The 18,693-nt window shown below is 39.2% G+C and overlaps 2 protein-coding genes across 4 annotated transcripts; one reads left to right on the top strand and one right to left on the bottom strand.

Annotated features, from left to right (window-relative positions):
* Positions 1-931: 931 nt before the first annotated feature.
* Positions 932-9,183, top strand: LOC119503240 (E3 ubiquitin-protein ligase RING2-A-like). 2 transcript variants are annotated; one of them, XM_037794913.1, is made up of 8 exons: positions 932-1,217; positions 2,815-2,916; positions 3,788-3,948; positions 4,037-4,252; positions 4,409-4,729; positions 4,908-5,029; positions 5,072-5,196; positions 5,541-9,183. In XM_037794913.1, the coding sequence occupies exons 2-8, from the start codon at positions 2,839-2,841 to the stop codon at positions 5,718-5,720; spliced, it is 1,203 nt and encodes a 400-aa protein (XP_037650841.1). In that variant the 5' UTR covers positions 932-1,217; positions 2,815-2,838; the 3' UTR covers positions 5,721-9,183. The 2 variants fall into 2 exon arrangements, with proteins under 2 accessions (XP_037650841.1, XP_037650840.1); XM_037794912.1 differs by having other exon boundaries at positions 4,908-5,196.
* A 1,480-nt stretch (positions 9,184-10,663) lies between these two features.
* Positions 10,664-17,223, bottom strand: rps18 (ribosomal protein S18). Of its 2 annotated transcripts, none has more exons than XM_037794915.1 (6): positions 17,096-17,223; positions 13,760-13,858; positions 13,449-13,535; positions 12,930-13,031; positions 11,937-12,028; positions 10,664-10,786 (listed from the first exon to the last, which is right to left on the bottom strand). In XM_037794915.1, the coding sequence occupies exons 1-6, from the start codon at positions 17,096-17,098 to the stop codon at positions 10,711-10,713; spliced, it is 459 nt and encodes a 152-aa protein (XP_037650843.1). In that variant the 5' UTR covers positions 17,099-17,223; the 3' UTR covers positions 10,664-10,710. The 2 variants fall into 2 exon arrangements, with proteins under 2 accessions (XP_037650843.1, XP_037650842.1); XM_037794914.1 differs by lacking the exon at positions 17,096-17,223 and adding an exon at positions 13,945-13,992.
* Between the last annotated feature and the right edge of the window lie 1,470 nt (positions 17,224-18,693).

The following is an 18,693-nucleotide window of genomic DNA, read 5'->3' on the forward strand; positions in this document are numbered from 1 at the left end:
GATACCATTTGTTACACAGATTTGGTGCTAAATTTAACCATTTTTTACCACTGGAGAATTGATAAAAATGATCAATAATCCCTCCAAAATAACACATTAAGACACCAAGACCTTGAGGAACACAATAGAAAAAGCCATGCTGGGATTTGGGATCAAAAATGTTTGACATTTTGGAGATTCCTGCAAGAATTGCATTTTTCGTCGATTGGATGGCGAGCACTTTTGTTGTGTAAACTGCTCAGAAAACCCCTTTATTGTCAATCTAGCTAGGAAAGCTATCCATCCTCTGAATGCTCTAGGTCTCTAGTTTGATCCATCCATCCTCTGAATGCTCTAGGTCTCTAGTTTGTGGCTGTAAAGTTTCATGAGGCTGTGATTATCCTAGAGGTCACCACAGGTCATTTTATACAGTGAGGACAAGTTTTAAAAAACAAAAATGTTCTCACTACAATAAAATGTCTATCTATCTATCTATCTATCTATCTATCTATCTATCTATCTATCTATCTATCTATCCTACCTACCTACCTACCCATCCATCCATCCATCCATCCACCTACCTACCTACCTATCTATCTATCTATCTATCTATCTATCTATCTATCTATCCTACCTACCTACCCATCTATCCATCCATCCATCCATCCATCCACCTACCTACCTACCTACCTACCTACCTACCTACCTACCTATCTATCTATCTGTCCGTCCATCCATCTATCTATCTATCTATCTATCTATCTATCTATCTATCTATCTATCCTACCTACCTACCCATCCATCCATCCATCCATCCATCCATCCATCCACCTACCTACCTACCTACCTACCTACCTATCTATCTATCTATCCATCCATCCATCCATCCATCTGTTGTAATACACCGCCTGGCCGCTGGGGGTATGTACCGATGAGGAGGGGGCGCTGCTGAGCCGAGCAGGCAGCGGGGAGAACGCGAGTTGTTTCCGGGGAGAAGAAGAAGAAGAAGAAGAAGAAAGAGAGATGTCCGAGGCTAACGCTAGCTAGGTTAGCTGCTCTTAAAGCTCCTCTCTTCATCTCCTGTTGTCTTGTTTCTCTCCTCCAGCGAGGCACAGACACAGATAAACATCTATCCTCCGACAGCAGGAGGACGTAACGAGCACAGTGTGTTATTAGACTGGCTTGTTGAGTAGTTTAGGAGAGGCCGTGTGTGTGTGTGTCCGTCAGGTAAACATCAGGTGAGTTCCTCCTCTTCTCTCTAGTTTAAGGTCTCCATCGAGGAATAGGAAGGGTTCACTCTTTGTTTACAAACACAAATACAACTTTACGAACTTCTTCATTGATTGACACCATGATGAAGAATCACCGTGATGAAGAATCACCGTGATGAAGAATCACCGTGATGAAGAATCACCGTGATGAAGAATCACCGTGATGTTGTTGTTCAGTGTGTTATTAACAGTCTGAGACTGACCGAGACTACCTCAGACTACCTGAGACTGACTGAGACTGACTGAGACTCCTGAGACTAGCTGAGACTGACTGAGACTCCTGAGACTAGCTGAGACTGACCGAGACTCCTGAGACTGACTGAGACTGACCGAGACTACCTGAGACTAGCTGAGACTGACTGAGACTACCTGAGACTAGCTGAGACTGACCGAGACTACCTGAGACTGACTGAGACTCCTGAGACTAGCTGAGACTGACTGAGACTACCTGAGACTAGCTGAGACTGACTGAGACTACCTGAGACTGACTGAGACTACCTGAGACTGACTGAGACTGACCGAGACTACCTGAGACTGACTGAGACTCCTGAGACTAGCTGAGACTGACTGAGACTACCTGAGACTGACTGAGACTACCTGAGACTATCCGAGACTACTTGAGACTACCTGAGACTACCTGAGACTACCTGAGACTGACTGAGACTCCTGAGACTGACTGAGACTACCTGAGACTGACTGAGACTAGCTGAGACTGACGGAGACTAATGAGACTACCTGAGACTAACTGAGACTGACGGAGACTAACTGAGACTGACGGAGACTAATGAGACTATCTGAGACTATCTGAGACTATCTGAGACTATCTGAGACTATCTGAGACTAGCTGAGACTGACTGAGACTAACTAAAACTACCTGAGACTGTTAATAACACACACAGTAGTCTAAGGTAGTCTCAGGTAGTCTCATTAGTCTCAGGTAGTCTCAGGTAGTCTAAGGTAGTCTCAGGTAGTCTCATTAGTCTCAGGTAGTCTCAGGTAGTCTCATTAGTCTCAGGACAAATAAATAAATCTGAGATTTGGAGAATAATTACGTCGTACTATTACGAGAACAAAGGCAAAAGTTAACGAGAATAGAAGTTGTAATATTATGAGAGTAGACACGTCTGGTTTTCAAAATAAGGTGTTAACAAAGGGAACTGTATATGCAAAATACATATATGGAAATAAGATTGATTGGATTATATTCACTAGAAGTATAAAACATTACATGTCCCTTATAAATTAAAAATAAATTAACACTAATTTGTGAGGGAAATGTCTTTAGTCTTTGATTTTTGGGTTGCTGGAAAAAAAACGTAATAAACAATTCCTGACAATGATTGATAATATTTGACTTCAGGACATCTCTAGAAGTGTATGATTCAACTTTTTCCCATGGTCTAGTCTAGTGTTAAAGAAGTTAACAAAAATCACAATAGATCGTAATGTCGAACCGCAATACATATCGAATCGTGAGTCAGGTGAATCGTCCCAGCCCTAGCTGGTAGGCTGTTAGGGACCCGCAGGGACAGTTTTCTTATGTGTGTGTTCTCTCTCGGTCCAGTGAGGATTGTGGGAACCAGTCGTCATGGCGGCTCCGGTGAACACCCTGACTCCGAGTAAGACCTGGGAGCTGAGTCTGTATGAGCTTCACAGGAGCCCTCAGGTAAACCTGTGTGTGTGTGTGTGTGTGTGTATGTGTGTGTACAGTTACTTATTGCTCATTCTGTCATTACCATTTACAAATTGACTAACATTTTAAAAGTGCTGAAGAACACAATATATCAGCAGATATATCACTGCGTTTGAAAGTCCTTTATCAATCTGGGCTATTTTTTTTGCAAGGAAAAACTGTATCTAGCAAGCCACCCTTCGCTGCAGCAGTATGAACCCAAAATAAAACAGATTGTGCTGAGAGAAGATAAAGTCATCTAGGCATAATTACGGCAGCGACGTTGTTGTTTTTACCATAGACAGTCTGTGGCTTATACACAATATTTTTGTCCTTCATTTCTGATTTAACAACATCAGGACGTCAGGAGGAGAATCTCAACGCTGAGAGGCTTTTCACGACACAGTGTGACGCTCGACATCTGTTCGTCTCTTTGCATTGACTTTGTTTGAAATCGCCCCTCGTGAAAATTTCGCATCCCCCTTGGTGTGAACACACCATAAGAAGGGGAAGCCTTAATTTCCACCATGGAAATTTCAATTCAATTTATTTTTATATAGCATCAAATCATAACAGAAGTTATCTCGAGACACTGTTCATATAGAGCAGGTCTAGACCGTACTCTATAATTTAGAGACCCAACAAGAGATCCCCCATGAGTATGCATTGTTATGCGACAGTGGCTCACCTAAATATGATTTTTTGGATCCTCCTTTAACAGGATTTGATCCAAAAACACACACAACACATCTGCTAATTTTTAATGATCGACTCAGCATGAAGCAGGAGATGAAATGTCGCAGCTTTTGAGGTGACAGTGAATGTCCTCACAGGTATGATAATAAACGTGTGTGTGTGTCTTCAGGAGGCGATCATGGATGGGACGGAGGTGGCGGTGTCTCCTCGCTCTCTGCACAGCGAGCTGATGTGTCCCATCTGTCTTGACATGCTGAAGAACACCATGACGACCAAAGAGTGTCTGCACCGCTTCTGCTCCGACTGCATCGTCACCGCGCTGCGATCAGGGTGAGCGCCGTGCTGCAGCGACTCATCAATCATTTGTTTTCTTTAGATTAATCGGTTGTCTCATCAACAACTCCTCCTCTCTCTCCAGGAATAAAGAGTGTCCGACCTGCAGGAAGAAGCTGGTCTCCAGGCGTTCGCTGCGCCGAGACTCAAACTTCGACGCACTGATCTCGAAGATCTACCCGAGCCGGGACGAGTACGAGGCCCACCAGCGCCGCGTCCTGGAGCGACTCAACAGGCTGCACAACAAGGAGGCGCTGAGCTCCAGCATCGAGGAGGGGCTCCGACAGCAGGCCCGCTACAGGTGAGAAAAGTGGGAGGGGGGCAGACGGCGAGGAAATGCTTGCTTTGTTTTTAAATTAGTGTTGGGTAATCATCATCATCACCATCATCATCATCATCATTCTCGAACACAGCCACATTCAAGCAGATTAACTGTGTGTTTGTCTCCGCCCTGCAGGAACCACCGGGTGAAGAAGCCGACTCAGGAGAGCGACAACACCACCTTCAGCGGTGGGGAAGACAACGGCGACGCCCGCTCACACTTGTCTCATGACTCGGCCCCCTCACACGCCCCTCTACCCGCCGGTCAGACCCCCTCGGAGGCCGGGCCAAGCCGCAAGCGGCCGCGAGCGTCAGACGACGGCTCGGGGCCCGAGGCAGACAGCGGCAGCCCCACCCCTCCGCTGAGGCGCCACAAAGAGGGGCCGGCCTCGGAGATTGAGCTGGTTTTCAGACCACACCCGGAGCTGGTCCAAGCCGAGGACTACAACCAGACCAGGTGAGACCGGATCCGAGGCTTGACCAGGACTCCCCAATCCTAAAAAGTATCCTACTCAAGTTGATGTAGATTCTAATTTAAAGCAGGTCATTAGTAAATTAGTGCCACGACTGAATGCATCGAGGAGAATATGTGACTGTCTGTCCCTCACTTCTTATCAAATGTTCTCCCATTGCAGATATGTGAAGACGACAGCCAACGCCACAGTGGACCATCTGTCTAAATACCTCGCTCTGCGTATCGCCCTGGAGGACAGACAGACCAACGGAGAGACGGAGGACAGAGGAAGAGAGGAGGGAAGAGGAGGAGGAGGAGGCGGAGGAGGAGGAGGAGGAGGAGGAGGAGGAGGAGGAGAGGAAATAGGAGAAAGTGGAGGAACAGCAGGAAGTGGAGAGAGGTCGAGTCTGAGCAATGTCAGCGAGAAACAGTACACCATCTACATCCTGACGAGAGGAGGACAGTTCTCTGTGAGTAAACAAACCAAAACTCTTCAACTGATGAACATTTAGCTTCATATAGAAGAGTGGTATCAATCTCTTCATCAGGGTCTCGGCAGGAACGTGAATACGTTTCTCAAAGTGTCAAACTATTCCTTTAATGGACCACTGGCAGACATATACAAGATAATTAAAAATATGTATTTGTAGAGAAATGAGGTATGTGTCAATGATGTGTATCAGTAGAGTGCTGCAGGGATGACGCATTTTGGTTAGAGCGAAATAAAAAAACGACAGGTGGTGCATCCGCCACGCGCTCCTGACGTTCCTGGTGTGGATGAGGCTTTAGACTCCCGTCTTTCCTTCCCTCTCAGACGCTGAACGGTTCTCTGACTCTGGAGTTGGTCAACGAGAAATACTGGAAGGTGAGGAAGCCTCTGGAGCTTTACTACGCTCCCACCAAGGACCAACAACAACCACCACCACCGCAGCAACAGCAGCAACAGCAGCAGCAGCAGCAGCAGAAGTCTCCTCCTCCGCAGAGGGAGGGATGAGGGAACCACTCGTCTTCTTCTGGAGGTGGAAGTTCAGTCACCGCCATTTCACAGCTCATTATCAGCGCAGCTTTTTAAAAATATCTACTTGCAATTAAGATTTCATTTACAGACCTGAGAACTGAAGTATTTATCAAGACAAAAAAAACACAAAGTAGTAAATAACAGCTGGTAAATCTTTGCTTTTGTGTTCTTTGCTAATGTGGGAAGAAGTTCTGACAGTTTATTTTTGGGGATTATAAACTCACTGTGGCCGACGGACCTGGAGGTGACAGGCGGAACTGTTTCCTTTTGTTTCCTGTCAGTTTGGATATCGTATAACAACTGCACACGTTTAAAAAGACAAAGCTGTGCAAAGTCGCCAGAGCGGTTTCAGATCTAATTCCAAATAGGATTATTTTTCAAATACTTACTTTTATAACCTCTCAAAACAACTGATACAAAATTAAATACAAAAAAATTGACAATTTTTATTAAGATAATACCTGCGGCAGCTTGTTACAGCCAGGAAAAGTTAGAAATGTTAATAGTTAAAAAATAAAAATATTCATGACTAAAAATTATACTAATACGGACTTTTGACTTTCTAAGTAAAAATCATAAGTCTAAATTTAATTTTCTTTCTTTCCCTTTTAACATTTTCTTTGTCAAAAGATAATACAAATTATTATGGAGGTTTTTTTTGTAATTTATTTTGACAGTAATTTAAATTTTGTCTTAATTTTCTCAATATAAACACTTTGTTTTTCTTCTAACAACTGAAAGAAAATTAAATACTAAAATTGGCAATAATTTTTAAGGTAATACCTTTTTACCATAAAAAGAAACAACCCATGAATACTCCAAATTATAGTAAATCTAACTTTTGACTAACTCAAAATGATGAGGTTGTAAGTCTAAATTTAAAGTCACAATTTTTAGTATCTACATTTATTAACATTTAGTTTGTCAAAATAATAGAATACTAAGTTATAATTTGGAGATAAGTAAGTTTTTTTTTATTATTATTTTGACGCAGTAATTAAAATTTCTTCTAAGTCTTAGTTTTCTCAATATAAACACATTTTTCTGATAAAAAATTAAATACCAAAATTGGCATTTTTATTATTAAGGTAATACCTACGGCAGCTTGTTACAGCCAGGAAAAATTAGAAGTGATAAAAAATAAAAAATACTATATAATATATATAGACTACAAAATTAAACACTAACTTTTGACTTTCTAAATCAAAATCATAAGTCTTAATTTAAATTGTCACAATTTTCAAATATTATCTACATTTATTGACATTTTCTTTGTCAAAAGATAACAAAAATTATAAGGAAGTTTTTTTTTATTATTTTGAAGCAGTAATTCAAATTTTGTCTTCTCATAATTTTCTCAATATAAACACATTTTTTTCTAACAACTGATAGAAAATTAAATTCTAAGATTGGTAATCTTATTATGGTAATAACTGCGGCAGCTCGTTACACCCAGGAAAAGTTACAAAATGATTAAATTGAATTAAATTTAATAACAAAAATACTCATGAATACTCAAAATTATACTAATACTAACTTGTATTTCTAAGTCAAAATGATGACGTAAGTCTAAATTTAAATTTGAAGTCACAATTTTCCAATAGTCTCTACCTTTATCGTCATTTTATTTGTCAAAATTATACAACATTAAGTTATAATTTGGAGATGAGTATGGTGTTTTTTAATTATTTATTTTAACGCAGTAATTCAAATTGTGCCTTGTCTTCATTTTCTCAATATAAAACATGTTTTTTTCTCAAAACTGATAGAAAATTAAATACTAAAATTGGCAATTATTATTAAATTAATACCAATGGCAGCTTGTTACAGCCAGGAAAAGTTAGAAATGATCAAAAATATTCAAGACTACTCCAAATTATACTAATAACTGACTAAATGTTTTTTTTTTTACATTTTCTTTGAAAAAAAGTTAATAAAAATTATGAGGAAGGTTTTTTTTTAATTAATTTTGATGCAGTAATTCAAATTTTGTCTTGTCTTAATTTTCTCAATATAAACACATTTCTTTTTTCTCCAAACAACTGATAGAAGATGAAATACCAAAATTGGCAAATGTATTATGGTAACACCTGCAGCAGATTGTTTCAGCCAGGAAAAGAGAAAAGTTAGAAATGATAAAAAATAAAAAATATAAAAAAATACTCATGAAACGATAAGTCAAAATTATGATGTTAGTCTAAATTTAAACTTTATCACAATTTTCAAATATTATCTACATTTATTGACACTTCAAAATTATAGAATATTAATTAATAATCTGGAGATAAGTTAGGCAATTTTTATTATTTATTTTGACACAGTAATTAAAATTGTCCTCTTCAATAATTTTTTAATTCCTAACATGACATGTTTTTCTTTCTCCTGGCAGAAATAAGCATCCATAAATATCTTACTGAAGAAAATATAAACAAGACTAATAATCTGAGCAGTTATTGTGTACAAAATGACACTTTTAGGTATCGCCTGTTTCTCTGGTAAGATCAGAGAAATATTATAACAATCAAAGTCAGTTTTTGGTTGTAAAAAAAAAAAAGTTTCTTTCAGTAATTAGATCAGAACGTAACGTCTGAATTAATCTATTTATATAATTTAATTTCTAAGAACACGACTGAAGAATGACTGAAGCTCTTTGCTGCTTTCTCGGTCCACTCCCAGCTGGACGTGTAGAGTTTAACGCTGCCTCTCTCATACAGTCACAACTAAACTAACACTTTAGTATAGTTTGAATTAAAGACACACAGCTGTAACGGACTTAAACTTAATGTTCAGTCATTCCTAACTTCTGCAAATGCATCCATGGATTTTTCTAATCTGCTTCTCCTGTCAAGGGCTGGAGCCTATCCCAGCATGCACTGGGGTAGGACAGGGTGACGACACATTGTTAGGAGCAATATTTGAGTTTCTTTTCTTAAAGCCTCGTTATGAAAAGGCGGTTTTATTCCTTTTAATGTGTAACTTAAGAGCTACGAAGATGTGTGCAGGTACCTTAAACTCGTCTGCTATATTTTACTGATATATTCATTTTCCACCTTTTAAAGATGTAGCTGTAACACCCACCATACCTCCTGTTTCTTTAAACATAAAGGTTTAGTTAGTTCTCCTATAAAATACCAAGTGTTTGGTTGCATGACATTTTCACTTCACACTCATCGCCCTTTAATAATAACTGTCCACAGGGTGTTCTCGTCCCTTAAAAAGCCATAAGTCTGTAAGATTTAACCTGAGTTTTTCACCGTTTAGACTCTTTCATTTCCGTCTTTATGCACTTTATATTGCCTGCAGCCATATACGTTTTCCTCGCTTACCTCAGTTTTTATGGAATATTTGTATATTAAGAATATTTCCTTTTCTTCTGTTGTATAATACTCTCTATCCTTCTGTCAGCAAATGCAGCACAATAAACTTAAATTAAAAAAAAGTTACGAGGGAGGTGATTTTTCTGTGACTATACTTGACAGGAAGTCATTTATTATAGCATATGGTCTTGCTTCAATTCATTTATTAAAATCACTAGAGCAGTGATTGTCAAAGTGGGGTATATAATATATACTCATATTCATTTAATAATATTTAAATTTTCAAATCTACAGTATAATCAGCCCAGTCGTCAGGGAAAAAACATTTTGGCATCATACAATTACATTACATACGTTTCCGCAAACCACAGATACGTGTACGAATGTGGACGTTTCGCATCCAGTCAGAGCGAGTGATGTGATGTAGTACATTGAACCGTTATAACAAACACGAAACTCCATAAACCCTGGACTTTCACCCAGGAGAGAGTAAACGCCGACTTTATCCTTTTTACATAACATTGTTTTACATGACGATTTTTCACGTGACGGTTTGTGACGTTGTCTTACATGACTTAATTTTGCGTGGCATTTTATGCAACGTTTTTCACTAGTTATGTAACGTTACATACGAAAGTCAGCTAAGGGCAGTTATTTTTTCACGCTAGTTACAATGTTAGGTTATTTGAACATAAACCAAGATCTTTTTTCTAACCTTAAAGTACGCAGCGTTGTTTTACATGACTTTGTTTTACGCAACGTTACTTAAAGCAACATTGTTTTATAGAATGTTTTGCGCTTGTTAAATAACATTACACAAGAAAGTCCGCAAAGGGCAGGTATACTGTATTTTTACTCTAGTTACATTGTTACGTTATTATTCAAACCAAGATCTTTTTTCTAACCTTAACCAAATGCGAGGCGTTGTTTTACGTAACGTTTTGTGACATCTTGCGTGGCGTTTAATGCAACGATTTACATAACATTTTTAGGCTTATGTAACGTTACGTAAGAAAGTCCGCTGAGGGCAGTTATATTTACTTTAGTTACATTTTTACGTTATTTAAACACAAACCATGATTTTTTTTTTTTTTTTTTTATACCTTAGCCAAGTAGTTTTTGCTGCCTAAACCCAACCAATAGTTTCACAACGTAACATTGTGTGTTTCTGTGATACGAGGCCGATATGAAACTGGTTCAGAAACCAACGTATCCCGTGGTTTGCAGGAACATACAATGCCAACATTTTTTCTGACGACTGGGTTGGTATCAAAGATTATGTTGTAATCGAATATATATCTATAACTCGTAGAAGTTATAGATATATGTCATTTTACATACATGTCTAGTATCGTGTTCTTTGACCTTATTATAGAAATGTAAAAAAAATAAGCTGTCAAATTATTCCAAGGGACGTACATGAAGGGGTCCCTGGTTTATTCTCCGTCTTTAAGAGGCTGAAAAAAGACTGAGAACCTCTGCACTTGAGAACCTCTGTAACACGACTGTATGGAAGTAAAATTGCCAAGAAACCAAGATGCAAAAGCTCCAAACTTGCACCAGTGTCTTCAAACCCAGTGAAACAGCACAGCAGGACAGACAGATTTTGAATTGTGGCGTTTTATTGAAACAAAGGGAAGCAGGGGAGTTTACTTCTTCTTGGACACACCGACGGTGCGACCACGACGGCCGGTAGTCTTGGTGTGCTGACCGCGAACACGCAGACTGGAAGGAGAAGAGAAGTTAAGAGTTAAAAAATTAGGAAAGTCAAACAGTATGTTGTGCACCAAAATCATCACTTTGACTAACTGAACTTTAATGGAGTGCTTTATGACAGGAAGTGGTATCCAACAGCTACTTCAGCTCTCTCAGGTAACACTCTTGTGCTTTTAGATTCAAGTTTTTCCAGGACAGACTCTCTCTGCACCGAATCTCCTCCACTGACCCAGAAATGTTATGTTGTTCTCTCTAATGTCAGACAGGAAGACCGAGCAGCTGAACTGCAAAGCTTCACGTTCCCAGAGATGCAAACACACTTCAGCTCGCGGAGAAGCAGCACCATGACGGGTAAGATGATTATATACTTCTTAGGGCTGTCAAAATTAATGTGATAACGCGTTAACACAAATGCACCTCTAATTTCTTTAACGCAACTTGTGATTTTGAGGTTGTAGCGGGCTCAGTTTTAAAGCTAGAGTGAAGATACTGATATATGAAACTAGAAGACCTAATGAATCCATCGGTACCAACCATGTCATACTAGCTTGTCAGGAAGGAGGTTAAATAACGCTATTTTGTCATTTATTTGCCATTTTCAAAGGGGTCACTTGACCGCTGACCTCCAGATATGTGAATGTAAATGGGTTCTATGGGTACCCACGAGTCTCCCCTTTACAGACATGCCCACTTTATGATAATCACATGCAGTTTGGGGCAAGTCATAGTCAAGTCAGCACACTGACAGCTGTTGTTGTCTGTTGGGCTGCAGTTTGCCATGTTATGATTGGAGCATATTGTTTTATGCTAAATGCAGTACCTGTGAGGGTTTCTGGACAATATCTGTCATTGTTTTGTGTTAATTGATTTCCAATAATAAATATATACATACATTTGCATAAAGCAGCATATTTGTCCACTCCCATGTTGATAAGAGAATTAAATACTTGATAAATCTCCCTTTAAAAAGGTACATTTTGAATTTGCATGGACAATCATGCGATTACATATTTTAATCGATTGACAGCCCTAATATATTTCTATAAAATGCTGTGGTTGACCTAACTTCATAGATTACATGATCTCAATGCAGAGACTTGTCTCACTTTGGACCGAACAATAATTGCATCCCAACTGCAGATTGGATCGCATCTCTTACCCCCAGAAGTGCCTGAGACCACGGTGAGCCCTGATCTTCTTCAGCCTCTCCAGATCTTCTCTCAGCTTGTTGTCCAGACCGTTAGCGAGGACCTGAAACAAGACGCAACAATTAGTTTACAGAGAGAGAGAGAGAGAGAGAGAGAGAGAGAGAGAGAGAGAGAGAGAGAGAGAGAGAGAGAGAGAGAGAGAGAGACAGGTTTGTCTTTCCTTATCACCAACATACCGGTGTAGCGTCAAGTATGTCGTAGAACCACATTCTCACCTGCTGCTAATCTGACATATCGGTCAATCATCAACACCACAACATGTAAAGTAAACAAATTCTCTAAATTAACTCCAAATACTTTCAGTTTCTGTTGCGGAGGCGTTTCACTGATGTACAATAGAAAAGTCGCCTGCCAAAAGCTGCAGATCAAAACACACCGACTGATAACCGACAACAAGGATGACGCCTTTCAAATTATTACTCAGTCATACATCTGAGATAAAGACACAGAAAGGCGGTTACGTCTGCTCATAGAACACAACTTCTTATGTTTAATGTAACGTCATCCTATTCATATTATCATTGTAATTGTGGTTTTAGGTTCACCTGAACTTAGTGAGTCAACAGGAGATCAGAGGCCTGTACTACAAAGCAGGTAACTTCAAGGTTAACCCTTCAATCAAATTAAATTAATAAGTCTGTTAATTTACACTTTCACACATCTGCATTCTTTTGCCAGCTCTTTCCTGCATTTCACAGCTTTAACTGTGTAACTTTTAGTCTTGATTATGTGTTCAACTTCTTCATATTTGTCTAATATTATAGTTTGTTCTTGGTTTGTAAAATGTGCCGCTCTGCTGACAGTAGACTCGTCCATGTTTGTGATTGGTCAGATGCTGCTAACCCCGCCCTTTAAATGTGAACACGCTCATAGCCAGATTGAGAAACCCTGGGTTGATTGACTTCGTAGTACAAGCCTCTGATGCTTTACTGGTGGTCACATACCTGGCTGTATTTGCCGTCCTTGACGTCCTTCTGCCTGTTGAGGAACCAGTCTGGGATTTTGTACTGACGAGGGTTCTGCATGATGGTCACCACACGCTCAACCTGAAAAAATAAAAAAATACAGCTGTTAATTCACAGGAAAATTAACAGGATGTGCCAAATTTAAATCACAACAGACTCCTCAGACGTAGAACTCATGACACAGTAACATCTGCACATGCCTACATACATCTGTGTAGATGTAGTTATTACTCCTAAAGGGAAATCATCAACTTCCTGTGTGGAAAATTAAACACGCTAATTTATTACAAACACATCAACTCTCAACTTAAGTTCTATAAAACAGCATCGGGGTAGTTGCGTTTCTTTATGTGGTTTTAGGTGGCTCAAGTTTCACAGGTTTTCCAAAATGTGCACAAAGGCTATAGACACAAACTGTCTTGTGATAATCTAAGCATTAAAAAGCAGTAATATACATTTATAACGCTGTTCCCTCTACAGACCCCCGGCTCTCCTCACCTCATCATCAGTCAGCTCTCCGGCCCTCTTGTTGAGGTCGATGTCTGCTTTCCTCAGGACGACATGAGCGTAACGTCTGCCAACACCCTGAGACGAGACAGACAGGGATGTAAGCGTCATTGTACTCTTGATACACAACATGAATGTCTGATGTGCAAAATAACTTCAACATCAAATAAGCTGTGAAAATACAGGAATGCTTAAATACTGCAACTCAAGCATTACCCATCAGGTTCAGTCTTCTATTGGAAATGTAAAGAAAGCAGCTTTGAGTGCACGTTAAGCATTGTGTATTTCAGAGAACACCTCACCTTGATGGCAGTGATGGCGAAGGCGATCTTCCTCCTACCATCGATATTCGTGTTGAGAACACGAAGAATGTGCTGGAACTTCTCAGGGATGACTAGAGACTGAAAACACAGAACATACACGTTAGCATGAATCTCACAATCAGCTATAGATTAACGTACACTAACAAACAATTACAAACACTAACAATTTGTGTCTTCTTCAGTTCCCCCTCTTTCATTCCCGACCAAGCGATAGACCTCAACCATTTGTTCTGTGAGATTTCAGCAAGTTTGTGAGGTGCGCCCGGAAGGGAAGCTTATGACTAGAGCGGCGAAAGCAGCTTGTGGCGCTGAATGGCGAAAAGTGTACAAAACACCGTTAGTCTACGTTACTGTTAGATATGAGGTAGAAATGCTGGATCAGTACTGGATACAGTGACACTAATCCAGTCCAGACATACTTATGATGCATTTATGGTAACATGTTGGTACTATAGCAGTGATTGAAAACACTTCTGCATCCTCAAAGGGTAATTTCAACCCCAACTTATGTTATTTAATTTTAAACATAACGTACAGAGGGGTTTGGGGTCTGATCAGAAGACCAAATAGCTGATTATTGATTTTAGAAGGAAGAAGGAGGAGGTCTCCTCAGTGGTAATCAAGGGTCAGCCGATTGAGATAAACATAAGTTGATCAGAAAGGCTGGCTCGGTGATTGGTCTCGCACCAGACTCACTGGAGGTCACTATAGAAAAGAGGACAAGGGCCAAACTTAAAACAGTTCTGCATTTTGAAAGCCATCAATTGCATGGTGTTGTTAACGGACTCACAAGCTCATTCAGTGAGCGACTAGTGATGCCTCAGTGTTCTAGTGATGCCTCAGTGTTCTAGTGATGCCTCAGTGTTCTAGTGACGCCTCAGTGTTCTAGTGATGCCTCAGTGTTCTAGTGATGCCTCAGTGTTCTAGTGATGCCTCAGTGTTCTAGTGATGCCTCAGTGTTCTAGTGATGCCTCAGTGTTCTAGTGATGCCTCAGTGTTCTAGTGATGCCTCAGTGTTCTAGTGACGCCTCAGTGTTCTAGTGACGTCTCAGTGTTCTAGCGACGTCTCAGTGTTCTAGCGATGTCTCAGTGTTCTAGTGATGTTCTAGTGATGTCTCAGTGTTCTAGTGACGTCTCAGTGTTCCAGTGACGTCTCAGTGTTCTAGCGATGTCTCAGTGTTCTAGTGATGTTCTAGTGATGCCTCGGTGTTCTAGTGACGTCTCAGTGTTCTAGCGACGTCTCAGTGTTCTAGTGATGTTCTAGTGACGTCTCAGTGTTCCAGTGACGTCTCAGTGTTCCAGCGATGTCTCAGTGTTCTAGTGATGTTCTAGTGATGTCTCAGTGTTCTAGTGATGTCTCAGTGTTCTAGTGATGTTCTAGTGATGTCTCAGTGTTCTATGGATGTCTCAGTGTTCTAGTGATGTTCTTGTGATGTCTCAGTGTTCTAGTGATGTCTCAGTGTTCTAGTGATGTTCTAGTGATGTCTCAGTGTTCTAGTGATGTCTCAGTGTTCTAGCGATGTCTCAGTGTTCTAGTGATGTTCTAGTGATGTCTCAGTGTTCTAGTGATGTCTCAGTGTTCTAGTGACGTCTCAGTGTTCTAGCGATGTCTCAGTGTTCTAGTGATGTTCTAGTGATGTCTCAGTGTTCTAGTGATGTCTCAGTGTTCTAGCGATGTCTCAGTGTTCTAGTGATGTTCTAGTGATGTCTCAGTGTTCTAGTGATGTCTCAGTGTTCTAGTGACGTCTCAGTGTTCTAGCGATGTCTCAGTGTTCTAGTGATGTTCTTGTGATGTCTCAGTGTTCTAGCGATGTCTCAGTGTTCTAGTGATGTCTCAGTGTTCTATGGATGTCTCAGTGTTCTAGCGATGTCTCAGTGTTCTAGTGATGTTCTAGTGATGTCTCAGTGTTCTAGTGATGTCTCAGTGTTCTAGTGACGTCTCAGTGTTCTAGCGATGTCTCAGTGTTCTAGTGATGTTCTTGTGATGTCTCAGTGTTCTAGCGATGTCTCAGTGTTCTAGTGATGTCTCAGTGTTCTATGGATGTCTCAGTGTTCTATGGATGTCTCAGTGTTCTAGAGACGTCTCAGTGTTCTAGAGACGTCTCAGTGTTCTAGAGACGTCTCAGTGTTCTAGTGATGTCTCAGTGTTCTAGTGATGTCTCAGTGTTCTATGGATGTCTCAGTGTTCTAGTGATGTCTCAGTGTTCTAGAGACGTCTCAGTGTTCTAGTGATGTCTCAGTGTTCTAGAGACGTCTCAGTGTTCTAGAGACGTCTCAGTGTTCTAGCGATGTCTCAGTGTTCTAGTGATGTCTCAGTGTTCTATGGATGTCTCAGTGTTCTAGTGATGTCTCAGTGTTCTAGAGACGTCTCAGTGTTCTAGTGATGTCTCAGTGTTCTAGAGACGTCTCAGTGTTCTAGAGACGTCTCAGTGTTCTAGTGATGTCTCAGTGTTCTAGTGATGCCTGAGTGTTCTACTGAACGATTCAGGAGGTCTCTTGTTCCAGCAGCGGTTAGATTTTGTAATGAACATTCTTAGATATGGTTTAGATCCATGGTTCCTCTCAGCTGTTGATTATGTCTCAAAGGGCTTCTTATGATGTTATTTATTGGTGTATTGTGAATACTGTGTTTTTGTTGTTTGTTTGTTTGTTGTTTCCCCACGGGGATCAATAAAGCTGTCTGTCTAAGTTAATATGGGCCAAATACTTCGTGTATAGCATCTATACCTCTGCAGCTCACGCTTTGGCTCCATTTAGTGCAGCTATTAGCTCTAACCACCAACTTGTGTGCAACTCTAAAGCCTTCATAACGACCCAGACTGATAGACTTCATTAACAACACACACCAAAGTCTGTATTACACCGGTGCAACGCGCACGTTGTCTCTCAGTCTGTCTGATGATCTCAACATGCTAACATGCTAACACCTTGCCATTGGAAAGCATGAAGCTAGTTAGCTTGCACTGCTAGCCGCCTTCTGTTATGAATGTTTTATTCATCTTTAACGGTGCCGGTAACGTTAGAAGTTGTGCCCGGTTCCAGCTCTGCTTTGAACCGGTTATAAACAGATCACACGTGTTGTTTTATTGTATTAAAACTGCTCGTTAGCTTCAGTCAGTCCATCCAGCTCAGCGTTCACACTAAACTACGTCAATTCCTCCATTTCTGCGACTAATACGCCAACAATTCAACATCACACCGCTCACACACACTGTACAGATACATATTAAAGCTCTAAATGTGATAAACGCGTGAGATTAACAGCAGATGATGACAGATTTTAAACTCTATTCCAGAAACAGAAAACGCACTCACCATCTTGGAAGGAGGTTCCGAGCGAAGAGGAAGTCGAGGAGTTCTCGCGAGATTTTGACAGTTGCCTGTGAACGGAAGTCAGTCCATCACTTTTAATCTGTCCGACATGAAAGTTAGTCCACTGTTTAAGGCAAGTTTATTTATATAGCACATTTCATACACAAAGGCAATTCAAAGTGCTTTACATATTTATATAAAAGCAACATAAAGAGCACAAAGTGCATAAGATAAAAACGAATATAAGAATATAAAAGTGTAAATTAAAAGAAAACAATTAAAAGAATAAATAAAAACAATCAAAGACAGTAAAGTGCAGCATTTAATCAATTAAAGAAAAGCATCTGAGAACAGTTTTTGGTCTTGAGTCTAGATTTGAAGGTGGCCACTGTTTGGTGCATCTTTGATCTCATCTGGAAGTTTGTTCCAAAGTTGAGCAGCTAAAAGCAGCCTCACCATGTTTCCTTCTGACCATGGGTAGATAGATGGATGGATAGATAGATAGATAGATAGATAGATAGATAGATAGTAACTTTATTGATCCCAAAGGAAATTCAAGTTTCCAGCATCACAGTTCCATAGTGCAAAACATGTTAGTAAAAATGCAGTAAAAAAGATAGTAGTGCAAAGTACCAAAAAAATATACCAGATATAAAAATACTAGGAGATGAAGAAAACTGTTAAAACTGAATATAGTGCAGGGTAACAGCTGTGATACACGACTATTAAAAAGTGCAGAAGAGACTGTTATAAAAATATAACAGTATATATTATATACTAATATAATAAATATTTCATAATAAATACTATAATAATTATAAAATACTATAATAATACATGGCGTATAAAATACTATAATAAATATTATTATATTTATTATAGTGGCGTATATAATACTATAATGGCGTATAAAATACTATAATAAATATTTAATTTATATAAAATATATAAATGAGTATAGTGCAGGGTAACTCCAGTAGCTTAGTCTATGATAGTGCACTGTGTGCATTATTATCTGTCCTGCAGACCGTCCTCTTATCTGTTATATGTTTTATCTGTTATATGTTTTATCTGTTATATGTTTTATCTGTTATATGTTTTATCTGTTATATGTTTTACCTGTTATATGTTTTATCTGTTATATGTTTTACCTGATTTATGTTTTACCTGTTTTATTTGCTTTATACCTGTTATATGTTTTACCTGTTATATGTTTTATCTGTTATATGTTTTACCTGTTATATGTTTTATCTGTTATATGTTTTATCTGTTATATGTTTTACCTGTTTTATGTTTTATCTGTTATATGTTTTATCTGTTTTATGTTTTATCTGTTATATGTTTTATCTGTTATATGTTTTATCTGTTATATGTTTTATCTGTTATATGTTTTATCTGTTTTATGTTTTATCTGTTATATGTTTTATCTGTTATATGTTTTACCTGTTATATGTTTTACCTGTTATATGTTTTACCTGTTTTATGTTTTACCTGTTGTATGTTTTACCTGTTTTATGTTTTACCTGTTTTATTTGCTTTATAACTGTTATATGTTTTATCTGCCTTGTTTAGTCTTGTCAAGTATTTGTTTTAAAGCACTG

The sequence above is a fragment of the Sebastes umbrosus genome, chromosome 15, assembly GCF_015220745.1.
Source record: "Sebastes umbrosus isolate fSebUmb1 chromosome 15, fSebUmb1.pri, whole genome shotgun sequence".
Classification (NCBI taxonomy): Eukaryota; Metazoa; Chordata; class Actinopteri; order Perciformes; family Sebastidae; genus Sebastes; species Sebastes umbrosus.

Coding starts and splice junctions, on each gene's coding strand:
- rps18 (XM_037794914.1), bottom strand. CDS start 13,977: ATGAAAGAGGGGGAACTGAAGAAGACACAAATT. Junction 13,536..13,759: donor TCGCCATCACTGCCATCAAG/GTGAGGTGTTCT, acceptor GTCTCGTCTCAG/GGTGTTGGCAGACGTTACGC. Junction 12,029..12,929: donor AGGACGGCAAATACAGCCAG/GTATGTGACCAC, acceptor GTCTTGTTTCAG/GTCCTCGCTAACGGTCTGGA.
- LOC119503240 (XM_037794912.1), top strand. CDS start 2,839: ATGGCGGCTCCGGTGAACACCCTGACTCCGAGTAAGACCTGGGAGCTG. Junction 2,917..3,787: donor AGCTTCACAGGAGCCCTCAG/GTAAACCTGTGT, acceptor GTGTGTCTTCAG/GAGGCGATCATGGATGGGAC. Junction 3,949..4,036: donor GTCACCGCGCTGCGATCAGG/GTGAGCGCCGTG, acceptor CTCTCTCTCCAG/GAATAAAGAGTGTCCGACCT.